The sequence below is a fragment of the Gracilinanus agilis genome, chromosome 1 (assembly GCF_016433145.1).
Source record: "Gracilinanus agilis isolate LMUSP501 chromosome 1, AgileGrace, whole genome shotgun sequence".
Taxonomy (NCBI): Eukaryota; Metazoa; Chordata; class Mammalia; order Didelphimorphia; family Didelphidae; genus Gracilinanus; species Gracilinanus agilis.
The window spans coordinates 271,221,641-271,247,722 of NC_058130.1; the positions used below are offsets into that span (position 1 = coordinate 271,221,641).

Genomic DNA, 26,082 nt, shown 5'->3' on the forward strand with positions numbered 1-26,082 from the left:
TGGGCAATGAGGGTCAAGTGATTTGCCCAGGGTCACACAGCTGGGAAGTGTCTGAGGCCAGATTTGAATCTAGGACCTCCCGTCTCTAGGCCTGACTCTCAATCCACTGAGCTACCCAGCTGCCCCCTGAGTGTGCTCTTACAACTGTAGCCCCCACTAGTGAGAATGGACCCCAGTAAAATCAAAGCTGTGGTGTGGCCAGAATCAGTCATGTAGCACTCCTCACATGAGGCCCCTCAAACTCCCTCCTTTCCAACCTCACCTCTGCTGTACTTGGTAATAACTGACTGTTCTTTTTTTTTTAAGATTTAAATATTTTATTTTTTTAGAAAAATTTTCCATAGTTACATGATTCATGTTTTTACTTTCCCCTTCACCCCCCCCCTTCACTATCCCCCCATAGCCAACGTGCATTTCCACTGGTTTTAACATGTGTCATCAATCAAGACTTATTTACATATTATTGATAATAACTGACTGTTCTTGATAAACCCACTGAAGCAAATATTTCCCTGAGAATCTGGGCTAGATGGTTACACCTGTGATTTATTATCCTATAGAAAACTCTGTCTAAGCTTTGGTGGGATAAACTAAGTCATTATACTAACATTGTAAATCATTGTCCATGTAAAAAGATTGCCTAATCCTTTAGCTTATGCAACATTGCCCTCTATAACACTAGCCATGATCAATAAACCTCGCCTCTAATTGCTACCAGCTTCACTAGCCCTACTGATGTCATCTACACCATGTCTCATTCTACTCAACCCTTTGAGATTCCTGTTTGTCAGTTTCCTCTGACATACAACAATGACTAGTATGGAAGTGTGTTTTACATAATAAGAAAAAAAAGAATTTTTTAAAAAGAAAAAAATTTTACCCTATATTTTTCAAGTTTTTTAAAAAAGTGATATGTCTTCTTTCTTAATATGACAAATATGGAAATATGTATTATATGATAGTGTATGTCTAATCTATATCAAATTGTTTACTGTCTCAGAAAGGGGTAGAGGAAGAAGGGAAAGAATTTTGAACTCATTGTGAGAAAAAAATTTTTATGCTTCTACATGTAATTGGGGAAAATAATAAAATATTACTTTTAAAAATAATAATAAAATTGGCTTATCCTAAGGCAGTCCCCTGGCCACTAGAACTAGAGCATTCCCACTTAAATACTTAGCAAAATGGGGGCAGCTAGGTAGCTCAGTGGATTGAAAGTCAGGCCTAAAGACAGGAGGTCCTAGATTCAAATCTGTCCTCAGATACTTCCCAGCTGTGTGACCCTGGGTAAATCACTTGACCCTTCTCCCCACCATTGCCTAGCCCTTATCATTCTTCTGCCTTGGAACCAATATACAGTATTGATTCCAAGACAGAAGGTAAGGGTTTATAAAAAAATACTTAGCAAAATATTAGAAATCCATTGTGGTCATCATCCAAATGTACATTCTCATGCAGAATGAGGAAGAGACTTGTTGACCAAGAAAACAAACTCATTCATAAAAGGAGAACAGGTAATAAATTACAGTGGTGAGAAGGAAGAGGGAATGGAAAACTTTTTTACTTAACTGTGACTAAAGATATGGTGGAGAGGAGAGAGAACCTTTATCATATCTTGGATTCCTTGGGTAGGGAGCATTCATCAAGCTTGCAGAAACCCAAATCCCAAGAGATGTTTACTCCATGTTTTATGGCAAAAAAGGTCAGAGGGGAGGAAAAGCACGTTTTCCAAAATGTTTTGCCATGATTCACCCTTTGAGGTCTTTAGCACTAGTTCAACCTGTAGAGATGCTTCCCAGAGAAGGAGATCTTTGTTGATAAGTTTTTCTAATATCCAGGAAATTAACCATAATTATTATGGATTTGTGACTTCATTGACTTGGATATTGCTTATATCTTGTGTTCCCTCCTCAGGGTATCTACCTAGTGTGCTGGACACCTGCTTCTAGCTCTTTTAACATTCCATAGGTATGTAACATAGACTTCCCTTGCTCTTGCTATGTTATGGGCCCACCTAATTTAATCTTTTTATTTTTATCTTAATTTTCATATCTAGATGATCCCAAATTATGGATAAAATCTGGAAAGACTTTTGGAATCATCTCTTTTTGCAGAGGAATCTGATTCCTAAAGAGGGGAAGCAACTTGCCCAAATCTGTAGTTTCTTAAGAAATTTCAGTATTCATTTCCCCCTTAGAATAATACTTCTTAAGTGCACTAATTAGATCACTGACTATACTGTATTACTTTTTCATCTCTCAAATAGGAATTCTAAGCACCAGTTCTCTGCTCCGTCTACAGCCAAGTTTGCAACAACTCACAGGTAAATTGTTTATATTATGCCTTTGAAGAAGAAATGCTTAAGCTTTGACACTGAAATCAGCAGGCATTCAAGAATTCAAATGTTGTATGAATTTATGAATTTCACAATAAAATATCTTCCACCAATGCTGCATCACAGTTTAGAGTTAAGGCTATTTCGTGGTGGGGAGAAAGAGAAGGAAGGCTGTTATAACCTATCAAGCCAAAGAGACTTGAGTCATATACCTGGGACTCTCTCTCCCATACTTCTAGGTGATCCCTTAATAAGGAAATATGTCTTTTATTATACAATTAGCAATAAGACAACATATGGCTATCTCGGGGAGATGTAGGTATCATGCTGGCTTAAATTTATAGAAAGGTGTGAATAAATGATAGTAAATTTTGGAATACTGGTTTTGGAAAGCAGGGCCAATAAAGCAGTATATGATGGATGTAGAGGAGGCTTGGAAGGGAAAGTGTGAAGAACATAGAGGATTCAGAGTCAAGCAACACCCAGACTCCCTCTGCTTCACAATTCTGCTTCCATCTAGCCTGGTTCCACACAAAAAATCATTTGGCCTCCATACGTAAACAGAGAAAACCAAGTAAATGAAAAAGGTAAGCTTTCATATCACTGGTCCTTGGCAAGGGATAAAGAAATCATAAGCAAATCTACTTCCCTACAAATGTCCAATACTTTTCTTTTGCTGTTACTATTTTAAATATATATACTACAATATATAATATGACAATAGTATAATACATATTTGTTATAAATATGTAATAAATCATAATCAATTTGCTTATCCAAGAGAAACAAATTCTCACATTAGCTACGTCCAAAAATCCTTCTCATTCTTTCCCTCCCTCCCTTTCCCCTATCTTAAGTAGGTAGGTTATACATATATATCATATAGTATATATTTCCCTGTTAGTCATGTTGTGAAACAAGACACATAGAGAAAAGTTCATGGAGGAAATAAAGTGAAGAATGGTATGTTTCAATCCACATTTGGGTTCTGTTTCTTCTATGGCGATGAATAGCTTTTTTCATCATGAGTCCCTTGGAGTTGTCTTAGATCCTTGCCTGGTCTATTATAATCGTCATTCACAGATTTCCAACACTGGGGGAATCTTGTTCCTGTTCTGTTTCCAGGTAGGTGGTTTGGACTTTGTTGAGTTCCAGGAGTACCTGCTTCTCATGATAGGAGTTAGACTTCTCCTCACCCTCTTTAGAGTATCAAAATCCCCGCCTCCAACCCCTGGGTCCCGGAGACAACATTACTTATTAGTCTTGTCAAAGGCCTCTCCAAAAGGGGAAAATAGAAAAAGATACTCAATGCACAATAGGAATTAGACATGAAGCATATCACTTATCCCTACATACAAAAGGATACCTCTTCGAGGTAAACAAGCAAATTAGGTTTCAGTAATTTAATTTGTGACTAAAGTTACAATCTACAGGGAAGCTTATATTTCCAAGTGATATTTTCTGTAGATCAGTTGGTGGCAAATATCATCTTATGAGAAGCTTACTTAGAATTTGATTTGTTCATATAGCAAAGTAGCATTTATTCTTCAGGGCTTTCAGTACTGCATAGTTCTGCTTGTGGAATCCAGACAATTTCTATATGAGAGCTGGAATGATCTGGTAGTTTTTAATGACCCAATCATATTTCTTTCTAAGACTTTAGTCTAGGTTTTCCTTCTATTTTCGCAGTTATAATAACCCTAGTTAATAACTAGGTTAGTTAAATAGATATGTGTCTTGAATTTCTAGTGTGTTATGTAACATTTTGTCTATTTCTTAGCTAGTACCAGACTATTTTGATGTTTATTGCTTTATAGTACAGTTTGAGATCTGGTACCACTAGGCCACTTTCCTTCACATCTTTTTTTTTTTTCATTAATTCCCTTGATAGTCTTATCTTTTGCTCTTTCAGATGAACATCAATAGTTTTTCTTCTCCCTCCCCCCCCAATAATAAAGCTAGGTTGCATAAAATAATTATTGTTCTTTGTTCTTTAGGGTAACTAAGTTTGGAAAATGATTCGATTATATGATACCATAGAGCCAAATGTAATCGATGAAGAATTGCTTAAATTGGCTGTGGAAGAACAGGGACCACAAGAAGAAGCAGGGCAAGTAGCCAAACAGGAGGGCATTAATTTCAAAGATGTCAGAAGTCTGCAACTGGATTTTCAAAGTGAGTATTTTTAAAAAACATATTTGGTTTTGTTTAGGTTTTATTAATATCATTTTTAATTAAAGTACCACTGCATTCAGAAACATTGAAAAAAAAGCCAAACAGCAAAGTACCACCTAGTGTCAGAAGACTAGCTTATGTTACTTATTATTTAGGCCACTTTGAGTTACTCACTTACTACCTCTGAACATCAGTTTCCTCATCTATAAAATTAGGGGGGTATACTAGAAAGCCTAAGACCATGGTGGTGAACCTATGGCACATGTGCCAGGGAGGGCACTCAGAGCCCTCTCTGTGGGCACACATGACATCATCTGGCAGAATCTGTTACTAGAAAGGCAGAGGGACTCCAGCCAAGGTGGTCTCTTCCCTCTCTCCACCATGCCTGACAACATTTTTTCACTTCACCAGCCCTTCTGCCTAGCAGCCCAGTGGGAGAGCTTCCTCCCTCCCCTATCTAGGGTAAGGTGGGCAGCTCACAGGTGGCAGAGCTGGAGGGGAGCCAAGCACTTGGGTCTCTCCCCTCCCCCTCCATCTGCACCTGAGGACATTCCTCACTTTATCTACCTCCATTCTGCCCAGCAGGCTAATGGGAGCACTTCCTCCCTCCTCTATCTGGAGTAAAGGGGGGCATGGCATTCAGTCTCTAAAAGGTTTGCCATCACTGGCCTAAGAGGTCCCTTCTACTCTAAATACAGGTGCTATAAGACCCTCATATGATTCCTGGGCAGTGGTAATTAATGTGTACATTGACATAAGATAACCATCTGATTTATCTTTCATTTGGACAACTGAAGGCATCCAAAGAATAGGGTCCTTTCCCTTGTTTCTATAGTGGTCTTCACACATCAGTAGACAAATACAGTTAGCTTAGAAGCAGTGGTTCCCAAACTTTTTTGGCCTACCGCCCCCTTTCCAGAAAAAAATGTTACTTAGTGCCCCCTGTCACATACTATCACCACGCCCTTACAGTTATTCACTGCCCTCAAATGCACCTGTGGCCATCACCGCTCCCCTGGATCGCTGCAGCACCCACCAGGGGGTGGTGGCACCCACTTTGGGAATCAATGGCTTAGAGTGTTGTTTATTGTTGTTCTTGTTCTTGTTTAGCATCAAACTTTTGAATTCTATATATACATATGTAAATGCTGATCAAATGGAACTGATACCAATTTCATTACCTTTTCTGATTTTAGACATTCTCAGGATTGACAATCTATGGCAGTTTGAGAATCTGAGAAAATTACAGCTAGACAACAACATCATTGAGAGGATAGATGGATTAGACAGTCTAGTTAACCTGGTCTGGCTTGGTAAGGTTGACTTTGTTGTTTCTTAAAATCAGATATGGGGGTAGTGAACAGTGGACAGAGAGCCAGGCTTGGAGATGGGAGGTTCTGAGTTCAAGTTTAACCTCACATTTTCTAGCTGTGTGACCCTGGATAAGTCACTTAACCTCAATTGCTAGCCCTTATTATTCTTCTGCCTTGGTACCTATATTAAATATTGATTCTAAGACAGAAGATAAGGATTCTAGTTAAAAAAATCAAATGTGATGCCAGACTCATTTTCATATTAGTAGACATTAATAAGCATAATCAGTTCAGTACCATTCTATTTGCATGTCTTGAGATTGCACTTGGAAATCATTAATTTTTAAAATGAATGTCTATGCTGTGTTTTCAAAACACAATAGAAATATTTTTTGAAATGTCAAAATTGAATACTATATTCCTGGCCCAAAAAGCTCAATATATTATAATTGGATTATGGAAGCTATTTAATGTAAGATAATTGGGCACTAAAGAAACTAAAGATGTTCTTTTTCTGGGTGCTGTGCCTTCAGTTGTGCTAGTACGCAATGATGAAATAAGGGAAATATCAGGACATATTAGCACATTTCATGCCCTGCAAGATGAGAGCAGCATAAAAAGGATTATTTGCTCTGAGAAACTTCAACTCAACTCAGTAATGTTTATTAAGATTAACTACAGCTAGTTCTCAAAACTTTTTTACTCACAGCACAGTATTATTCTTGACTATGAATAATCTGGACCAGAACACTAAGGCATAGGCACATATGTGACTGACTGCAAATTCCATAAAATTCAGGGTACACGTAGCCCATGGGACATTCCCTTTGAGGACTTCTGATCTGCTGTGTTTAAGACTTATCTGCAAAGCACTGTCCCCTACCTTGGGGGAAAGATACCAAGATAAAAACCCAGTCCCTATGTAAACCAAGAAGTAAATAGAAGATCATTTAATGAGAAGAGAACTACTAGATGTCATTAGGAAAGGAAGCAACACCTGAAGTGAGACTTAAGGGAGTCAAAGGATTTTTAAAAGTGGAAGGAGGGAAAAGAATGTATCCTAAGGAGGGGGAAAGTATGTGCAATAGCTTGGCTTTATTACTATTTTTTAAAGTGTATGTGTTTATATTTACTTTTTTATTGATGCATCTTTTTTATCACATTCCTTCTGAATATATTCCCTTCCCTCCTCTACTCAAAGAGCCAACTCTTATAAGAGTTTCAATAAAGGTTAAAAAAGAAAGAGGAAAAAGAGTTCAGCAAAACCCACCACCTCATTAACCAAATCTAATGGTGTATGGGGTACTATTCTACAACCCTAGTCTCTCACTTCTGCAGGGAAGAGAAAGAAGTGAGTTTTTTCTACTTTTCTCTGGGGCCAAACTTGGTCACTAACATTACCCAGGATTCGGTCCCAGTTTTCCTTTACATTGTTGAAGTCATTTTACATATTATTTTCCTGGTTTTGCTTACTTTGCATCAGTTCATGTAAATATTTTCATTTTTCTTTGAATTCTTCATATTCATCATGTCCTGTGGTATAGTAATATTTCATTATATGTATGTGCCATTCTCCAGCTAATGGATACTTAACTTTGTCTCCCATGCTGCTTTTGTACCACGAAAGTATTCCTAAGGATATTTTGGTATACATGGGACTTTTCTGTTTATTTTTATCTCCTTGTGATATGTGAATGAAAAATGAAAGAATGAATGTCTGAAAAACATTTATTAAATGCTTATTATATACCTAATGCTAAGGAGTCTACTACTGTTGCTGCTACTTCTCTTACTAGCTATGCTTTATATAGTACTTTATGGTTTATGAAGTGCTTTACATGTTTTGTCTTCTTATTTTCTCCTCATAGGAACCCTGTGAGATGGTTGCCATTATTCTCCCCATTTTCCAGATAAGGAAATTGAAGCTAAGAACATTTAATATTCCCATTTACAGATGGGAAAACTGAGACTGAGTGAGTTTAAGTGACTTGCCTAGAGTCCCACAGCTAGTAAGTGTATCTGAGACAGAATTGGAACTCTGGGCTTCTTGACTCCAGATCCAGAGTTCTATAAACTATATACACTACCTAGCTGCCACATTACAAAAGTAAACCCAGTCCCCACCCTCAAGGAATAGGGCAAGCCAACATACATTGGGAAGTGATAGCAACAGAGGAGTACTTTGTTCTTGAAGTGTACAGGAATAGTGAGAAAGGCCAAAGGATGGTACATTGATATATCCCTTGCCAACGCAATGGCAAAATTGATTTAATCATGGTTCCAGAACTAGAATTCAAAGAAACATGGAGAGAGAAAGATTACAAGAGTAAACACAAAGTAGCTAAGGAGAAGGGAATAAATTGAAACATCATAGGGACCTGCCTGAAATAGTAGGCCAGGTGAGACTGCTACCAGTCAGGATAGCCAAAGACATGCTCTGTGGTCCGGGCAAGAATGCAGTTGGTGAGAAGATGGCCTTGGAGTAGGGTGTGCCTAGCAGTAGGATCTGAGTCAAAGGGTATGGACATTTTTTTTTTTACATTTTTTTTAAACCCTTGTACTTCGGTGTATTGTCTCATAGGTGGAAGATTGGTAAGGGTGGGCAATGGGGGTCAAGTGACTTGCCCAGAGTCACACAGCTGGGAAGTGGCTGAGGCCGGGTTTGAACCTAGGACCTCCTGTCTCTAGGCCTGACTCTCACTCCACTGAGCTACCCAGCTGCCCAAGGGTATGAACATTTTGATAATTTTTATAGCATGATTTTATATTGCTTTCCAGAACCAATTTGCAGCTTCAACAATAGTGAGTTAGTTTTGCACATAACTTTAAACATATTTTTATAGTATATTCAAATTTTAATTTTTCTACCCAATATTGTATTAATCTAAAAACAAAACAAAAACCCAACAACCTCATTGCTATTTTTTAAAAAACCCTTACCTTTTATCTTAGAATTGATAGTAAGTATTGGTTCCAAAGCAGAAAAGCAGTTAGGGATAGACAATGGGGTCCATTGCCCATGGTCACACAGCTAGGAAGTATCTGAGGCTGGATTTGAAGCCTGGCTCTCATTCCACTGAGCCACCTGGCTGCTTACTATCCTATTGCTTTTTGAAATCTTTCTTAGGAGAGGCTACCTCTGCTTTAGATTCAGTCCTTCTTCCTGCCTATAAGTCCTTCCCTTTTCTGGAACATTTTATGCCTGGCTATAGGCCATGCTAGAGACCACTGCTTCTCATTCCCCCATGAAATAGCTCTGAGGCCTCCCTACCTTTGATATCAGAGGTAGGAAATCAGTTAGACATACCTGACTGAAACCCTGCCCTTCTTTTATTTTTTCTTTTATTTTTTTTAAACCCTTACCTTCCATCTTAGAATCAATATTGTGTATTGGTTCCAAGGCAGAAGATTGGTAAGGACTAGGCAATGGGGGTCAAGTGACTTGCCTAAGGTCACACAGTTAGGAAGTGTCTGAGGCCAGATTTGAACCTAGGACCTCCTGTCTCTAGGCCTGGCTCTCAATCCACTGAGCTACCCAGCTACCTACTCCCCTGTCCTTCTTTCAAAGAGGGGCATTATTTCTCTTTAGCATCCTGGAATGACCTTTATGTATGAATTGATGACATACTCATGAGTCCTATCTATCAAACTTTAGAGTAGTGAGAACTTGGGGTAAGAGTGCACCAAAAAAGGAGGTCAACTTCTATAAGGACCATCTTGAAATCTCTCCCTCTAGTTTCATCTCTTCCCATATTTTCCCAGCAATGTTTCAAGATATCATTTGCTGTTCTAGGTTGGTGGCAGGAGTTGGGGGTGGGAGGGGTGCTGCCCTAGTTTGGAAGTATCATTTCAATTGGATTGAGGAGAGATTTGCAAAAGAAAATCCAATTAGAAGACAGTTGCAATATTTCAGGTGAGAGGTAATGAATCTAGGGTAGTAGTTGGGTGAATAGAGAGAAACGAATGGTTTTGTGAAAGATATATAGGAATGAAGCACATGATTTGACATCCGATTGGGGGAGTCTCACAGGGAAGGCACTAAGAGTAAAGAGGACTAAGAAAGCCTTTTTGCAGAAAGTGGAACTTCAGCTGAGACTTGAAAGAAACTGGAAGTGGAGATGAGGAAAGTGAGCATTTGAAGCACCGGGACAGCCAGTAATAGTGGTTCAAGGAACAAGAAGAAAGCCAGTGTCACTAGATCACACAGTATGTGGAGGGGAGTAGAGTGTAGGACAGGTAGGAAAGGACCAGGTCATCAAAGACTTTAAAAACAGAGGATTTTTTATACACTTGTTTTTATTGGCAATAGGAAGCCCCTAGAGTTGATTCAAGGAAGTACTTAAGGAAGATCAATTTGACAGCTGAGTGGAGGGTGGTTTGGAGTGGGATAGGATTTAACTGAAAGGAGCCCATCAGCTGTGAGGTGATGAAGACCTATGCCAGGGTGCTGACAGTGTTGGAGGAGAGAAGAGGGGAGATTTTTGAGAGATGGTATGAAGGTAGAAATGACAGGTCTTGACAACTAATTGGATACGAGAGTGGTGAGGATGCCATCTAAATTGTATGCCTGAGTAACTGGGAGAATGGTGGTTTTCCTCCAGTGATAGGGAAGTTAGGAAAAAAGGAGAGTTTGGGGCATAAGGATGGGGAAGGAAGAGAGTTCTATTTTGAATGTGTAAGATGTCTACTTTGAGATGTCCAATAGGCAGTTGGAGCTATAAGACTCAAGATCAGGAAAGAGGTTAGGTCTGGGGAAGTAGGTATGAGAATCATCTGCATAGAAATAATAATTAAATATATGGAAACCAATTTTAAAAATCATCAAGACTGTATGGAGGGAGAAGAGAAGAGGTTCTAGGACAGAACCTTAGGGGACACCCATTTGGTGAGTTCAACCTAGATTAAGATCCAGCAGGGAAGACAGAAGAGAAGTGGTCAGACATAATAGAAAGAAAACCAGAAGATAGCATTGTTACAAATACCTAAAGAGAAGAGAGTATAAAAGGTTGATCAATGGTGTTGGAGGTTTCAGAGAGATCCAGAAGAATGTGGATTGAGAAAAGGCTATTGAATGTGACAACTAAGGGTAACTGGAAAGAACAGTCTTAGCTGAATGATAAAGTCTGAAGCCAGATTGCAAAGAGTTAAGAGAGTGAGAGGAAAGGAAGTGGAGGTACCTGTTGTAGAGTCTTCTCAAGGAGTTTGGTCAGAAAAGGGAAGAGAGATAGAGGATGATAACTAGCAAGATGGCTGGATCAAGTTTTTCAAGAATGAGGGATGATACGGACATGTCTGTGAAGAGGGGAACAGCCATTAGATGGAGAAAGATTGAAAGAATAGGGATGAGAAGGTGTGATTTTCTACAGAAGATGAGGTGGAATAGGATTGCTTGTACAAATAGAGAGGTCTGCCTTGGCGAGGAGAAAGGCCATCTCTTTATGTGAGACAGAGATAAAGGAGGAGAAAATGGTAGATGACATCTGAGTGATAAGAAATTGAGGAAAAGAGGACACTCTGGTGAATGGCCTCAGGTTTTTCAGTGAAATATGAGGTCATGTTTTCAGTTGAGAGGATGGGGAGATGAGAAGCAATGGGAAATATATGGAGGGATGAAAAAGTCTGGAAAAAGTATCGTGGTGAGAGGGATAATGAGTCAATTAGGAAGGTAAAAAAGGATTGCCTTGCTGCAGTGAGGACCCAACTGAGATTATATAATGATCAATGTGCAGATCCTCTCATTTTACTTTCTTCACTTTCTATTACTTTATATAAATCTTTCCAAATTTCTTCATTTTTCTCATTTTAGTGGCCTTGTATTAACATACCATAGTTTATTTCAAATTATTTCTATCAAATCATTTATCTATGCAAATGATTTGCATAATAGTAACACATTTATACATTATTTAGAAATTTGCAAACTGCTTTCTTCACAACCCTTTGAGGGAGAGAGTATATGTATCCCCATTTTATAGATAAGAAAACAGACACATAAAGCTTGGGTAAGTTATTCATAGTCAGGTGGTATTGGAAGTAGGATTCAAACCCAGGTTTCCTGATCTGGAATTTAGCATCATTTCCACCATATTCTCCTCCTTATAATTGAAAGGAGCGCAAAGGTACATCCCCCTTCCAGATTCTCTACTCTAATAATAAAAGGCATTATGTATATGTATAAAGAACATGGGCAGGGGGATACTAGGTACAAGTCAGAAGTAAAATTAAAAAGAACTTATCCCCATGAGGTTACTGTTGTGATGTGGAAAAACCTGAATTTTCTAACCTGAATTTAGTTCTTAGTGACATTCCTAAGAGAAGCTTATTTCACCCTCCAGACCACCAACTTTACAACAAAAAAAGAATCTTCTAGTGGACCTTCCTTTTGAGTGCACCAGTGCACCTAATAATTGTCCTAAAGATGTTAAAGGCTATGGAAACTATGCCATTTTTCTGATGATTATAAAGTCTCCCATGTATTTATGAAAGGTCAAACTGAGTCTGCTTGAAGTGTCTATTGACAATGTATATGACAGTCAGTAATACATATATATACACACATACATGAATATTTTCTAATGGTGGTAACGATTCTGTGTAGAGGTAGGAACACTTTGAGTTAAGAGTATATTAAAGAAGCAACTAAGTGGCTCAGTTGATTAAGAGCTAAGCCTAGAGACAGGAGGTCCTGGGTTCAAATCTGGCCTCAGATGGAAGGTAAAGTTTTTCTTTGTTTTTTAAAAGTACATTGATTCCACAATTTTAGTTTTGTAAGAGCTGTGCTTCAACCAATTAAGCTTACCAGCTGTGATCTGTAGTCTGTCAGTGTCAAGAAGAGGTGATTATATTATTTTCCCATTTACCTTCATATTAGCTAAATGGCACATTGAGGGAGCTGGTGGAACCATGGTTAGGACACCAGCTCTAGAGTCAGGAAGACCTGAGTTCAAATGTGGCCTCAGACACTTCCTAGGTGGTTAACCTCCAACTGGCTCATTTTCCTCAACTGTAAGACAGGGATAATAACAGTACCTACCTTGCAGGATTGTTGAAAAAGCACTTTGCACAGTGCCTGGCACACAGTAGGTTCCTAATTGAGGTTTATTTCTTTCATTGCATAAGCATCTATTGTTCGTCTTCTGCCCAGGATCAATTCCCAGGTTTCATCCAGACCTCCCCAAAATAAGGGTATCCAAATTTTTTGGTAGCAAGACTTACTCTTTATTTTCCTAAGTCTTTTTTTAAAATAATTTTTATTTTTTAGAAAAGTTATCCATGGCTACATGATTAATGTTCTTACTTTCCTCTTCACCCCCGACCTCCTTCCCACCCCCCATAGCTGATGCGCATTTCCACTGGTTTTAACATGTGTCATTGATCAAGACCTATTTCCAAATTGTTGATAGTAGCATTGGTGTGGTCGTTTCGAGTCTACATCCCCAGTCATGTCCGCCTTGACCCATGTGTTCAAGCAATTGTTTTTCTTCTGTGTTTCCTCTCCTGCAGTTCTTCCTCTGAATGTGGGTAGCATACTTTTCCATAAATCCCTCAGAATTGTCCTGGATCATTGCATTGCTGCTAGTACAGAAGTCCATTACATTCTATTTTACCACAGTATATTGGTCTCTGTACAATGTTCTTCTGGCTCTGCTCCTTTCACTCTGCATCAATTCCTGGAGGTCTTTTCAGTTCACATGGAATCCCTCCAGTTTATTATTCCTTTGAGCACAATAGTATTCCATCACCAGCATATACCACAATTTGTTTAGCCATTCTCCCAATTGAAGGGCATACCCTCATTTTCCAGTTTTTTGCAACCACAAAAAAAGTGCAGCTATAAATATTTTTGTACAAATCTTTTTATCTATAATCTCTTTGGAGTACAAACCTAGCAATGCTATGGTTGGATCAAAGGACAGGCAGTCTTTTATCACTCTTGGGGCATAGTTCCAAATTGCCATCCAGGATGGTTGGATTAGTTCACAACTCTACCAGAAATGCATTAATGTCCCAATTTGGCCACATCCCCTCCAACATTCATTACTCTCCCCCGCTATCATTTTAGCCAATCTGCTAGGTGTGAAGTGATACCTCAGAGTTGTTTTGATTTGCATTTCTCTAATTATTAGAGATTTAGAACACTTTCTCATATGCTTATTGATAGTTTTGATTTCTTTATGTGAAAATTGCCTATTCATGTCCCTTGCCCATTTATCAATTGGGGAATGGCTTGATTTTTTTATACAATTGATTTAACTCCTTGTATATTTGAGTAATTAGACCCCTGTCAGAGTTTTTTGTTATGAAGATTTTTTCCCAATTTGTTGTTTCCCTTCTGATTTTGGTTGCATTGTTTTTGTTTGTACAAAAGCTTTTTAATTTAATATAATCAAAATTATTTATTTTACATTTTTTCATTTTCTCTAACTCTTGCTTGGTTTTAAAATCTTTCCTTTCCCAGAGATCTGACAAGTATACTATTCTGTGTTCACTTAATTTATTTATAATTTCCCTCTTTATATTCAAGTCATTCACCCATTCTGAATTTATCTTGGTGTAGGGTTAGTTTCCTAAGTCTTGAGAAGCTCTTTTTATCCACCTCTCACCAGAAATAAGTGATCTCTAGCTATAAGCCCTGTCCCAGAGGGACATGCCCTTAACTCCAGAGATGAGAAAGGGGCCATGCCAACCACTTCCACTCCCCCCACAGTGGGCCAGGCAGGACACCTAATGGAGTAAACATACCTCTATAAGGAGATAAGGGAGCACAGCACATCCTTGTGTCAGTTCAGGAGCAGTGTTAGCAGGTCACAGAAATGAATTTCCATTCATCTCACCTGCCAGAAAGATCATATTTGTGGTCTGGGGGAAGTCACAGGATCAATGATTTAGATCTGGAAGGGATTTAAGAGTCTATTAGGGCAGGCCTGACTCAGCCTGGAACCTTCCCAGGTCAACATTAGAATGAAATACAGCTAGGTCACTGCAGACCTGATAGAAGGAGCCCCTGCCATAGCCTGGATATTCTGATGAAGCTACTTCGCTTCCGTAGACCTGAACAGTGGTCCCCCCTCATCTCCATACAGAAATGCATCTGGTCATCAGAGCAGAGTATTGCACCTGGTTAGGCATCTGAAGGGCAGCATTCCTGCCATGTGGAGGGGATGAGAAACCACATCCTCTAGTGGGGAGCACTGATCAGCTCCCTCAAGGAAAGCACAACTGGAGCCTTTTGCCACTCAATCAAATTCTAGCTTTGTTGGCTTTTGGGGAAAATCTGGCCTAACCCATGTGGCAGGGCAAGGAGATAGATAATTAGTTTTATCATAGAGGCCATCTAGTCCATTTTATAGGTGAGGAAACCAATCCTCAAGGGGCAGCTAAGTGGTGCTGTGTGACAGAGTGGCAAACCTGGAGTCAAGAAGACTCATTTTCCTGAGTTCAAATCTAGCCTCAGACAGTAGCTGTGTGACCCTGGGCAAGTCATTTAACCCTGTCTGCCTCAGTTTCCTCATCTGTAAAATGAACTGGTGAAGGGAAAGACAAAACTATTCCATTATCTTTGCCAAGAAATAAAATGACTGGATAACAAAAGACTGAGATTTAGAGATTTAGTAACTTGCCCAAGGTCACGCACTTGGTATGTAGCAGAGCTAGGATTTGAACCCAGGGCCTCTGATTTCATATCTACCATTCTCTCTATTACATCATACTGTCTCCATCAGGTCTGAGGATAGGAAGTTTGAGGAGGCTTATACTATAATACAAACATGAGACTTCAAAATATATAACAAGGAATAGTCAACCTTGAAGCCACAAACACCTAGTGGGACTAGCAAGTCCTACTGTGGACACATGCTGGCTGGGTGACACTGAGCAAGGCAGAGACTTCTTAGTGCTGGATGCACTTCTCTAAGACTCTAAACTGCAGATAGAGTAGTGGGGGAGAGAAAGAGAGAGTTACCCTTCCCCCACCCCCCACACTATGCCTCTTTATTATAGTATTAATATTTTATTATCATACACTGTCTCCTAGGTACTATAATAAAATAAGACTTCTCAAAAAAATTAGAATTTGTTAAACCACAAAAGAAATTCCCAGTTTGTAAAGTGTAGAACATGCAGAATTATGTACTTGATCTCTTAGACAAGTAGGTAGCACAGTGGATAGAGTACAGAAAAGTACAGAATAGAGTACAGAGTACCTCCAATCAGGAAGACCTGTATTCATATTTGACTTTTGATACTTACTAGCTCACCACTTACTAGCTGTGTGACCCCAGGCAAGTCACTGAACTTGATCTACTTTAGTACCCTCAAATGTAAAAATGGGGAAATAATAGTACCTACTTTCCAAAGTGATTGTGAAAATCAAATGAGATATTTTTAAGGTACCTGATACACAATAGGCACTTAATAAATACTTCTTTCCTTCCTTCCTGTAGAATGTAATCTCCTTGAAGGCAATAATTGTTTCATTTTTGTCTTGGTATACCCAGCATCTACCGAATATGTGGTACCTCTATTTTTTTTAACAGGGAGAAACTGAGAGAAGTACAATTTTTACTTACTTTAGTAATAAATTTAAGATCAATATAACTTTCTTATAATTTTTTTAATTTTCAGATTTATCTTTTAACAATATTGAGACAATTGAGGGCCTAGATAATCTAATTAACTTAGAAGATCTGAGTTTATTCAGCAACCGAATTTCCAAGATGGATGCTATGGACACCTTAGTAAAACTACAGGTCTTCTCCATAGGGAACAACATGATTGATAACCTCCTTAATGTAAGTGCCCATGGCTTTTGTTGGTGTTTCATTAGTAGGGTGACTTTTCTTTCAAAGAAATGATATTAATACATTTTAATAATCATAGGTATAAGGGGCAGCTAGGTGGCTCAGTGATTAAGAGCCAAGCCTAGAGATGGGAAGTCCTGAGTTCAAATCTGATCTCAGACACTTCCTACCTGTGTGATCCTGGGCAAGTCACTTAATGCCCATTGCCTAGCCCTTACTGCTCTTCTGTTTTGGAACCAATACAAATCTGTATTGATTCCAAAACAGAGAGTAAGGGTTTTAAAAATTATAATAATCATAGGTACACAGGATTGCTTAGATATATATAAAAGAATAAATAATTTATTATATGGGATGACTCTCTAGGAGTGGGAAAGGGGCAGGATTCAAGGGAAAATTTGGGTGATATAAACACAAAGAAGACATCATTAAAATTTATTTTCAAAAGCAAAAGCAAAATAGCCCCAAAACAGTAGTTGTCTAAGAGGGCATTACTATTCATTCAAAATAAGGGAATGAAAATTAAATCTATTGGAAGGTGAATAGAACATGCAGGTGTTCTCTAATCCCAACCAGTCTAATTTTTAAGGCAACACAACCTCAAGTCTAATTTAGGTTTCTGTTCTATAAAATATATATAATATGAGCTTTATCAAAAGAATATTCGATGAATTTGTGTTCTGGATTGTTAAATTTTCCAATTGATTAAGGATTAACTCAAAATCCATTCTTTGTTTTAACCACTGAAATTTAAAAATGCATCAATGTGGGCTTGCTTACTTTAATAATTCCATATAGTGAGTATTTTAAATATCTTTTTGGATCTGGCAGGATCTGAAACTAAAAATTCTGAGGAAAAAAAAGATTTTGACAGTCTAGTACTATTGATACAGAAGATATAATCATAGGGAAGGATTTATCTGAATTGGGTTTAAGAGCATATGGAAATTGCCTCAAGAATAGGGTTCTCCAGGGGGCAGCTGAGTGGCTCAGTGCATAGAGAGCCAGGCCTGGAGACGGGACGTCCTGGGTTCAAATTCGACCTTAGACACTTCCTACTTGTGTGACCCTGGGCAAGTCACTTAGCCCCCATTGCTTACCACTCTTCTGCCTTGGAACCAATACACAGTATTGATTCCAAGATGGAAGTGTTTTAAAAAAAAAGAATAGGATTCTCCAAAAATTTTTGGTGGGTAGTAGTTCTTTCCTTTCTTATACCACACCTCACCAGAAACAAGTGCTGGTCCTGTTCCCAGGAGAAATGCCATTAAATCTACAAATGGAAAAAGGAGCTGAGGCCACAAATGCTATTCCCCAAGATATAATCAATCAGTTGGGCTGAGTAGGGTTAGCTCCTGGAAGAAGAAGTGGTTTACTACGGCCCTTACTTGTACCATTTCAAGAGTTGAATTGACAGGTTAAAGAAATTCATTTCCACCCATTTCATCTGACAGCAAAATCCCAAGTATAGAGCCATAGAATCACAGATTTAAATGTAAAGGAACTCAGAGGCCATCTAGACAAACACAGTTTCTCAAATCTAACCAGCAGACCACTCCTGGGCAACACAGAAGCAGAGAAACTGCTTATCTGAATTAAGAGAATATGAACCTTTGCTGAATTCCACCTCCCCCATTCTCTCTCTACCCCTCCCCCCATTCTAAATGTCCTTTCCCTACAGTAAGTTCATCTTTGATTGTCTCATTTTGTTTCATACCCAAACCTGAGGTACCAGCTTGAATCAGGCCTTGCATACTATAGTCAGAAGTCATGAATGTAGAGGAATTTTTTGGACAGTATGGAGCTGAAGTGAAGGCTTAAAATGCTTCATATTTTGATGTTTTAAGTTTCATTCTAGGAGGAGGGAATAACAATGGTTCTGGGTTATTGCTACTGGCTTGTTTTGTTGTTGGCATGTGCTAACAAGTCTTATAAGTTTTAAGTATTTCTTTTGTTTGGAGTAAATAGATAACTGTCCTATATATATATATTGTACATTAAGTACCTTTCTAATTACTTCTTTTAGGGAGACCTCTAGGCTTGAATCAAATCTAAGATTTAAGTGAACTAGTAATTGTTTGAGGCAGCATTTGAACTCAGGTATTCCTAGCTTACAGGAAGATCAGAAACATATCCATATTTATAATAGCTACTGCTGGGGGGCAGCTGGGTAGCTCAGTGGATTGAGAGCCAGGCCTAGAGACGGGAGGTCCTAGGTTCAAATCCAGCCTCAGACACTTCCCAGCTGTGTGACCCTGGGCAAGTCACTTGACCCCCATTGCCTACCCTTACCAGTCTTCCACCTATAAGTCAATACATAGAAGTTAGGGGTTTATAATAAAAAAAAAAAGATAAAAATAAAAATAAAATATAATAGCTACTGCAAAAAGCTCTTTATATAGGCAATATGTTATGAATAGTTGTCAAATTTAGGATCAATGATCTAAAAGGACCTCAGAGGCGATCTAGTTCAACTTTCTCATTTTACAAATTAGTGTAATAAAGAGAATTTGGGAAAGGAGTTTGGTTAAAGGGGATTTTGGAAAGGAATTTGTCAGGGACTTGCTAGGTAAATAATATGAGTTGCAGGTAGGATGGAATAGTGAGATTCAGGATATAATATGAGGCTGAAGTCAGGGAGTATAACACTAAAAGTAACAGATCTTCAGGGAGAGGAGCAATTAATTTGAACAGGCAAAGAGCAGCAGGGCTTATAGACTAGGACTTAGACTAAAGACAAACTGAGGGAAATAGACTGAATCGAAATTAACTACAGGCTTTAGTTAATTTCACAGGAAGGGACTTGTTTTGAAGTTACACCTTCCTTCAAGATGGATACCCGGCTTCCCTTAAAGCCCAGAGTATGTTGGTTCTATTCTTCTTTCGTTTTCTTACTAATTAACTGACAAAGTAACTAACAGGTCTGTTTAAACACAAAAGGGGTTTATTGTCTTCTCAGGTTAAATTGTCAGGTAAAGGGGATTAAAGGCAGCCTTAGCGGTTGTTTAAAGAAACCTCAGGTGGGGGAAGGGAAGCAGAAATGGGGTTTGAGCAAGGTCCTGCCCTGACTCAACTCTCCAGGTGATCTTGAAATCAAAAGAGAATATGATGATGACTACCTAACCTCTCTAGATAAAGTACTGCCAAAGTATAGCTAAACCCTCACAGATTTGAAACTACTCTCTGATTCACTCTCCTTATTCACTCCTCACAGACATTTAGGTAAGGGAAGGAAGGTAGGAAAATGAGGTAGGGTATGGAGATTCAAAGGGTTTATCTAAATTAACAATTCTCAAATAAATACTCCAAAGCTAGGCTAAATTTTCAATCTTTAGAAAGGAGAAGAAGCAGCTCGGCTGGCCTGGCCCTCTCCACGAGGTCCCAGGTCCAACTGAAACTTTCTTCCAAGATTCTAAACTTCTAACTGACTTCAGAACTCAGCCAAAGCCTGTAAAAACTGTTCTGACCCCCTCTCTCTGTACTACATTAGGAAAGTGTGGCCCAGGGAAGTAATGTAAATTGTCTTGAGTTATATATAAATAGTGAGCATCAGAAGCAGAATCTGAACACATGTCCTCTTAATCAGGGTCAGAACTTTTTTTATTCTGCCACAATGACTCATCTCTGTATCATTCTGCCATATTACTTCCTATTTGTATTGCTTTCTTTAGTAACTAGAAATTTATTTACTTGTATCCAAAACATAAGAAAATATTCAGATTTAAACATCTATTTAGACATCAATTTAAACATTGTTTCAGTGTATTATCACAAGATGTCTGTTAACTTATTCTTGTTCCGAATAATCAGAAAATTTATATCATATTTGTTCATGGCAAATAAGTTCCTTGTCCATCCATGTTTAGAAAGATCTGTCTTTAAAATAAAATGAGAATTGTTTCTGTAGGTCAGCAGAGTGATTGATAAGCAGAACTGTATTTTCTTCATTTTTACTTTCAGGACAGATTTTTTTTTTTAATTAGGAAACATCAAAATGTTATTTTGTAAATTTGTTCTACCCTGTTCTTTTTCATAAATTCATCACTTTCTAGATCAGAGTATATAAAATCTGAGAAGCTTGCATTGATTTAGTTGGAGTGCTCGGTTAATTTTTTTTAAATTTATTTTTTATAAGCAATTATTATCTCTCTCCCTGCTCACTTCACACCAGATCAGATCACATAGGTCTCCCTGGTTTCCTCTGAAACTATCCATTTCATTATTCTTATGGCACAATAATATCCTGTTCTTTCATCTGGTCATATAATTCTTCTTTTTTGTTCCTCTCAGTCAAATAGATTGTCCTTTCCTGTCTTCCCCCTTCAGTTTAGTCCTCAGGTTGTATAACTAGAAATTCATTGGTGAGGGATCAAGTAGAAAAGTGCATTTCCTTCAGCAAGGTTGCCCTCAGGGCCATAAGAAAATGTGGGGTTTTTATTCTTTTTTTTTTTTTAAACTCTTCCCTTCTAAGGCATTAGAACAGTAAGGGCTAGGCAATGGGGGTTAAGTGACTTGCCCAGGGTCACACAGCCAGGAAATGTTTGAGACCAGATTTGAACCTAAGACCTCCTAGTTCTGGGCCTGGCTCTCAGTCTAACTATGCTGCCTCGATTCTCTCTCCCGCCCCCTTCCCTCACAAGAGAATTTGAATGTAACTATGTGGTGGTGATCTTTCTCAAGTACCTACTACTGGGTGGCAAAGTTAGAATTGGGGAACCAACCAAGAGTGTTAGTATGTGTCTGCACTTTGTGATGAGTGATATTATATTGCATGGTGGGGGTGGCAACACTACCCATCCATTACAATATGTTAGTTTCACCTTTGTTGACTTTTATTTGATCTTTGAACATTATTTATTTGAATATTGAAAAAAGTGAATGGATTCATACAGAGGTACTAAAAACATCCCCAAATTTTAGCTACTGCTTCACATTTGCCCCTGTTCCAGGGCCAACAAAACTTTCACTGCTGTAATGACTTTCCATAATGCTTGGTCTTTGTAATTTTATACTCCTTTTTTACTAGGTTTATTAGGATGTGGTTTTGTTTCAAAGATTTTATAACAGTGAGCACTATCTTTTACTCTGAGGAACATAAATTAATCAATATTTCTTAGCATATATACCTGGGTAATTATACTTATAACTATATTAATAAGTCCTTTATCCCTTTTCAAGATTTAAAATATATATATATATATAGTGTTTTTATTTCCCCCCTTCACTTTAGCTTATAGAATCTGTTAGTATTTATCAAGTAAATCCTAAAAGGGAAAAAATAGTATAGATACTTCTATAAAGCCTTCAGTTTCTCACTTGAAAGAAAAGCTGAGGAGACCAGCTAGGTAGTTCAGTGGATTCAGAGACAGATCTACAGATAGGAGATCCTGGGTTAAAATTTGACCTCAGATACTTCTTAGTTATTAGATCTGGGGCAAATCACTTAAACCTCACTGCCTAACCCTTATTACCCTGCCTTGTAATATTGGTTCCAAGATGAAAGGTTAGTGTTACTTTAAAAAAAAAAAAGAGCAAGAGAAAACCTAAAGCCACTAGATAACTGGTGAGTACCCTGTAAATGTTAATTATTCCTTGCCTTTTGCTTTCACTCCTAAAACCAGCCATAAGTGGGACGGATAGACCCACAAAGAGGACCTAGCATCACAGATAGGACCCTCTATATCCCCCTTGATAGCTAACCTCAGATAAATTAGGAAAATTCAATTCTTTTCTTCCTCAATCAATTACTATGTTTCAGTTTTCCAAAGATCTATAGATCTAAATGTGGAGGTAAATAGAGGATAACTCCTTGTTTCCCACCAGTCAGCCTCTTATTGCTCTCCCTGCCCCACCTCATTCTAAGAGGAGGGAGCATCTTTAACACAGGTCTCAGATGGTTATCTTTCCTACCACAAAAGAAAAAGCTAAGAAGATCTCTTAGGAGCTGCCACACCACCCCAATCTGGGAAACTGACACACCATAGGCTCTGTCTGGATTCAGATTTGGAGGCCTCCAGCTTCCTATTCCTAGGCATCTATAAAGAAAACCCTTTAATAAATCTCCTTTGGACACATAACTCTTTTTTTTATCTCCTTTTTCTTTCTCTTGTGTGGACTCTAGAGAACTGTAATTAGTCATTTGGAGAGTCATTTGCCACCAAACAAATGAATGGGAGAAACTATTCAAATCTTGTTTTTAAATTCAAACCAAAGGAGCCCTCTTGCTAATTATTGCAATGAGTGGCCCTGATCTACCATCTTAGGCCCCCTTCCTCCCCACAATATAGAAACCTTTAATGTAAAGACAATTGGAACTGCCCTAAGATGAAACTAGCTTCCTTGAAAGGTAGTGGGTTCTCCTCACTAGGAAATCAAATGGAAGTTGGATGGTCTTTTATTGGGGCTTTTGTGCAACAAACTAGATGGTTTTCAAGGTTGTGCCCCCAACTCTCAAATTTTAACCCTGAATGTTCCACTTATTTGTGTTCTAGTTTTATTATAGAGTACTATATAGTATATGTTGTTTTAGTTATTCAAAAACTTTAAGATCTGGATCTGAATGACTGGTAGAAATTGCCATTTTCAACAACATTTCCTGAGCACCTGATGTGCAAGTTTCTTAGAAAAGGACCACAGATTGGCTACTTCCTTGTGGAGTCCTAATGCTACTATTTTAAGTAATAAAAGACAGACTCTAACATTTTAAGGACAAAGACTTGAAAATCTTACATGAAACTGATGATGAAAAGGGGGAAAAATGTAAAATTTTATTTTAAGGTTTATTCTTGGCCCTGTGAGCCATTGAAATGGATTCTTTTAACATTTGAAACAGGTAATCTATCTGAGGAGATTCCCGGAATTACGTTCACTCAACCTTGCTGGAAACCCTGTCTGTGAGGAAGAAGATTATAAGTTGTTTGTCACTGCCTACCTTAGTGATCTAGTATACCTGGACTTCAGGCTTATTGATGCACACACGGCAAGTGTCTTTTCCTTTCATTGTTCTGTCTGTAACTGTGACCCATAATCAGTCCTCCAGAAGAGGTGGCTTTGAGGTCTTCTTTCCCAATTTGCACTGTTGCCTGTGAAGTAAACCAAAACAAAGCAAAGTATACAGGTGGAGGTTGGTTACTTAAAGTGACTACCTTTATCAGGTGAGAATACTTGTACTGAATCAATCAATTGAAGTAATTATATTAATGTGCACCCAGTCAATACCTTAGGTCTTATATAAAATAGCAAGCTAACTCAAAACCTAACCATTTGAACGTTGTACAGTTTAGAGGAGAGAGGAATTCCAGTTTAAGCACCCCTAGGAGGGAAGGAATGGGGAGAAGCAAGTCCTGTCTCCATTCCCACTACTTTAACAAGAAGTCAGTTTTGTGAACTGTGGAAGACCAGAGGTTTTAGACCTTTTATTGACATATTAGCAATATCCTAGGAACCACAGTGACTGGCAGTCTGTCCGCCTCAGGCTCTGAGGAAATTCTAGACACACTGAGGAAAGGCAGCATTAGGACTCCACAAGGAATCCACCAGAAAACTACAGTGTGTCTAAGGAAAACTTAATGAGCGCTCCACAAAGGAGAGAAAAAAGATTTCCAGGATCTATGTAACATGTGCTCTAAGTTTGTCCATCTTCCACTGAATTGTATAAGTATTTTTGGTAGAGTGGGTTTTTTTGAAGGGGTGTTTCCTACCAGTTGTTCTTTTTACCTTATCACTAATAAATATCTCCTTCCTAAGAGTTAAAAAAGTTTGGCTGACTAAATGTAATCAATTGATATTGTTGAGGAAAAGTACACTGGTAGAGGCTCCTAATTAGAAAGAAAACTCCAGCCCTTCAGGGTTCCCTAGGATTGTGAGGGGAGAAGGAGTTAGGGCTCCTTCTCTAGTTTATCAGTCAGGACTTCAGCCTGCCAGTTTAGAAGAGGTTGAGGAGGGTAAGGCTATTAAAAAAAAGCTGTTTTGCCTCACTAGCCTACAAGAGCATTTGGACCCACCTTCTTCCTTTTTACTTTCTTTTCCCAATATAATTCTCATTATCTCTTTCAGAAATAATTATTAGTTCTTATCATAAAGTTAGATTTGGGATCAACTGTAGAGACTATCAAGTGCAAACCCCTATTTTATTGATGTCAGGAAACTGAGGCCCCAAAAGTTAAGTGACTTGTCTAAGGTCACCCAAGTAATGAATCAACAGAGCTGGGATTTGAACCCTGGGCCTCTGATTCCAAATCCAGCACATTGTTGGTTAATTTCTCCTTTGTTAAGCAGTGGGATTTTTGCTATATAAAAACATTTGACTAGTAAGTAGCTAATTCTTAACAGTATGTAAATATAGGAAGGATGGATGATTTTGTCAGGGTCTGAAAATCAAGGCTTAGGGAAATCAGGGTGTTGAATTGAATTCTCTTTGCTATTAATGATTTCTCCTTTCTAAATAACTATAATCACTTTTGTATTCATAGTTTGTTATCTTCCCTTTCTTTTATCAGTTGTATGTATTGCTTAAAAAGCTGTTTATTGAATCCACTGAAAAAGTAGTTCTTACCCTCAAAGAGTACATTTTACTGGGGATTACAACATATTCTGCCCTGTGAATCCAATCACTGCCACCATTCATAGTACATTAGGACTGTGGATAGTGCTGGGCCTAGAGTCAGGAAGAATAATCTTTGTGAGTTTGAATCTGGCCTCAGACACTTCCCTAGATGTGTGATCCTGGGCAAGTCAATTAACCTGGTTTGCCCCAGTTTCCTCATCTATAAAATGATCTAGAGAAGGAAATGGCAAACCACTTTAGTGTTTTTGCTGAGAAAACCCTAAATGGAGTCACAAATAATCACAACTGAACGAGTCCTTTCTTCAGCCTTTAGCTCAAATTCTTTTCTGGCACATGGAGTCACACTTCTTGAAGACCCTTCTTCTGGCTTTCTGCATCTGTGTTTATCATTGGTATATCTTTCTCTGTTCTTGGCAAGATGTATGGTCTCTACTAGTCTCTCTAATAACTTGTCAATGGAGGTGGAATAAGGAGAAAGAGGAAAAACTTTCTATACACAACAGTAATTCTCTAAATAGAGCTCTTCCACCAGTAGAATAGTTCACTACTTTTTGAGCTTACTAATGTTGGAGCCATGTTTGATGCTTATAGCCAGTCACAAAGTATTCCCCGTGTGGCATCATCAGTCTTCAAAGATTAATGCACTTTTTTCCTCTCAATGACCAAATAGCTTGCAAGTAGGTGGTTCAATGGATAGAGAGCCAGGCTTAGAGACAAGAGGTCCTAGGTTCAAATGTAGCCTCAGGTTCTTCTTAGCTGTATGACCATGGGCAAGTCACTTAACTCCCCTTGCCTAACCCTTGCCGCTCTTCTGCCTTGGAACCAATACACAGTATTGATTCTAGGACAGAAGGGTAAGGGCTTAAAAAATTGATTAAGCATTTGTTCAGATCT

At 38.4% G+C, this 26,082-nt stretch overlaps 1 protein-coding gene across 1 annotated transcript in view; it reads left to right on the forward strand.

Annotated features, from left to right (window-relative positions):
• The first annotated feature begins 4,350 nt into the window (after positions 1-4,350).
• DRC3 (dynein regulatory complex subunit 3) overlaps positions 4,351-26,082 on the forward strand; it is a 92,521-nt gene continuing 70,789 nt past the window's right edge. The window contains exons 1-4 of the mRNA XM_044679929.1: positions 4,351-4,510; positions 5,707-5,823; positions 16,447-16,613; positions 23,455-23,601. Coding sequence (XP_044535864.1) covers positions 4,351-4,510; positions 5,707-5,823; positions 16,447-16,613; positions 23,455-23,601 — 591 coding nt within the window. The remainder of the gene's footprint in view (positions 4,511-5,706; positions 5,824-16,446; positions 16,614-23,454; positions 23,602-26,082) is intronic.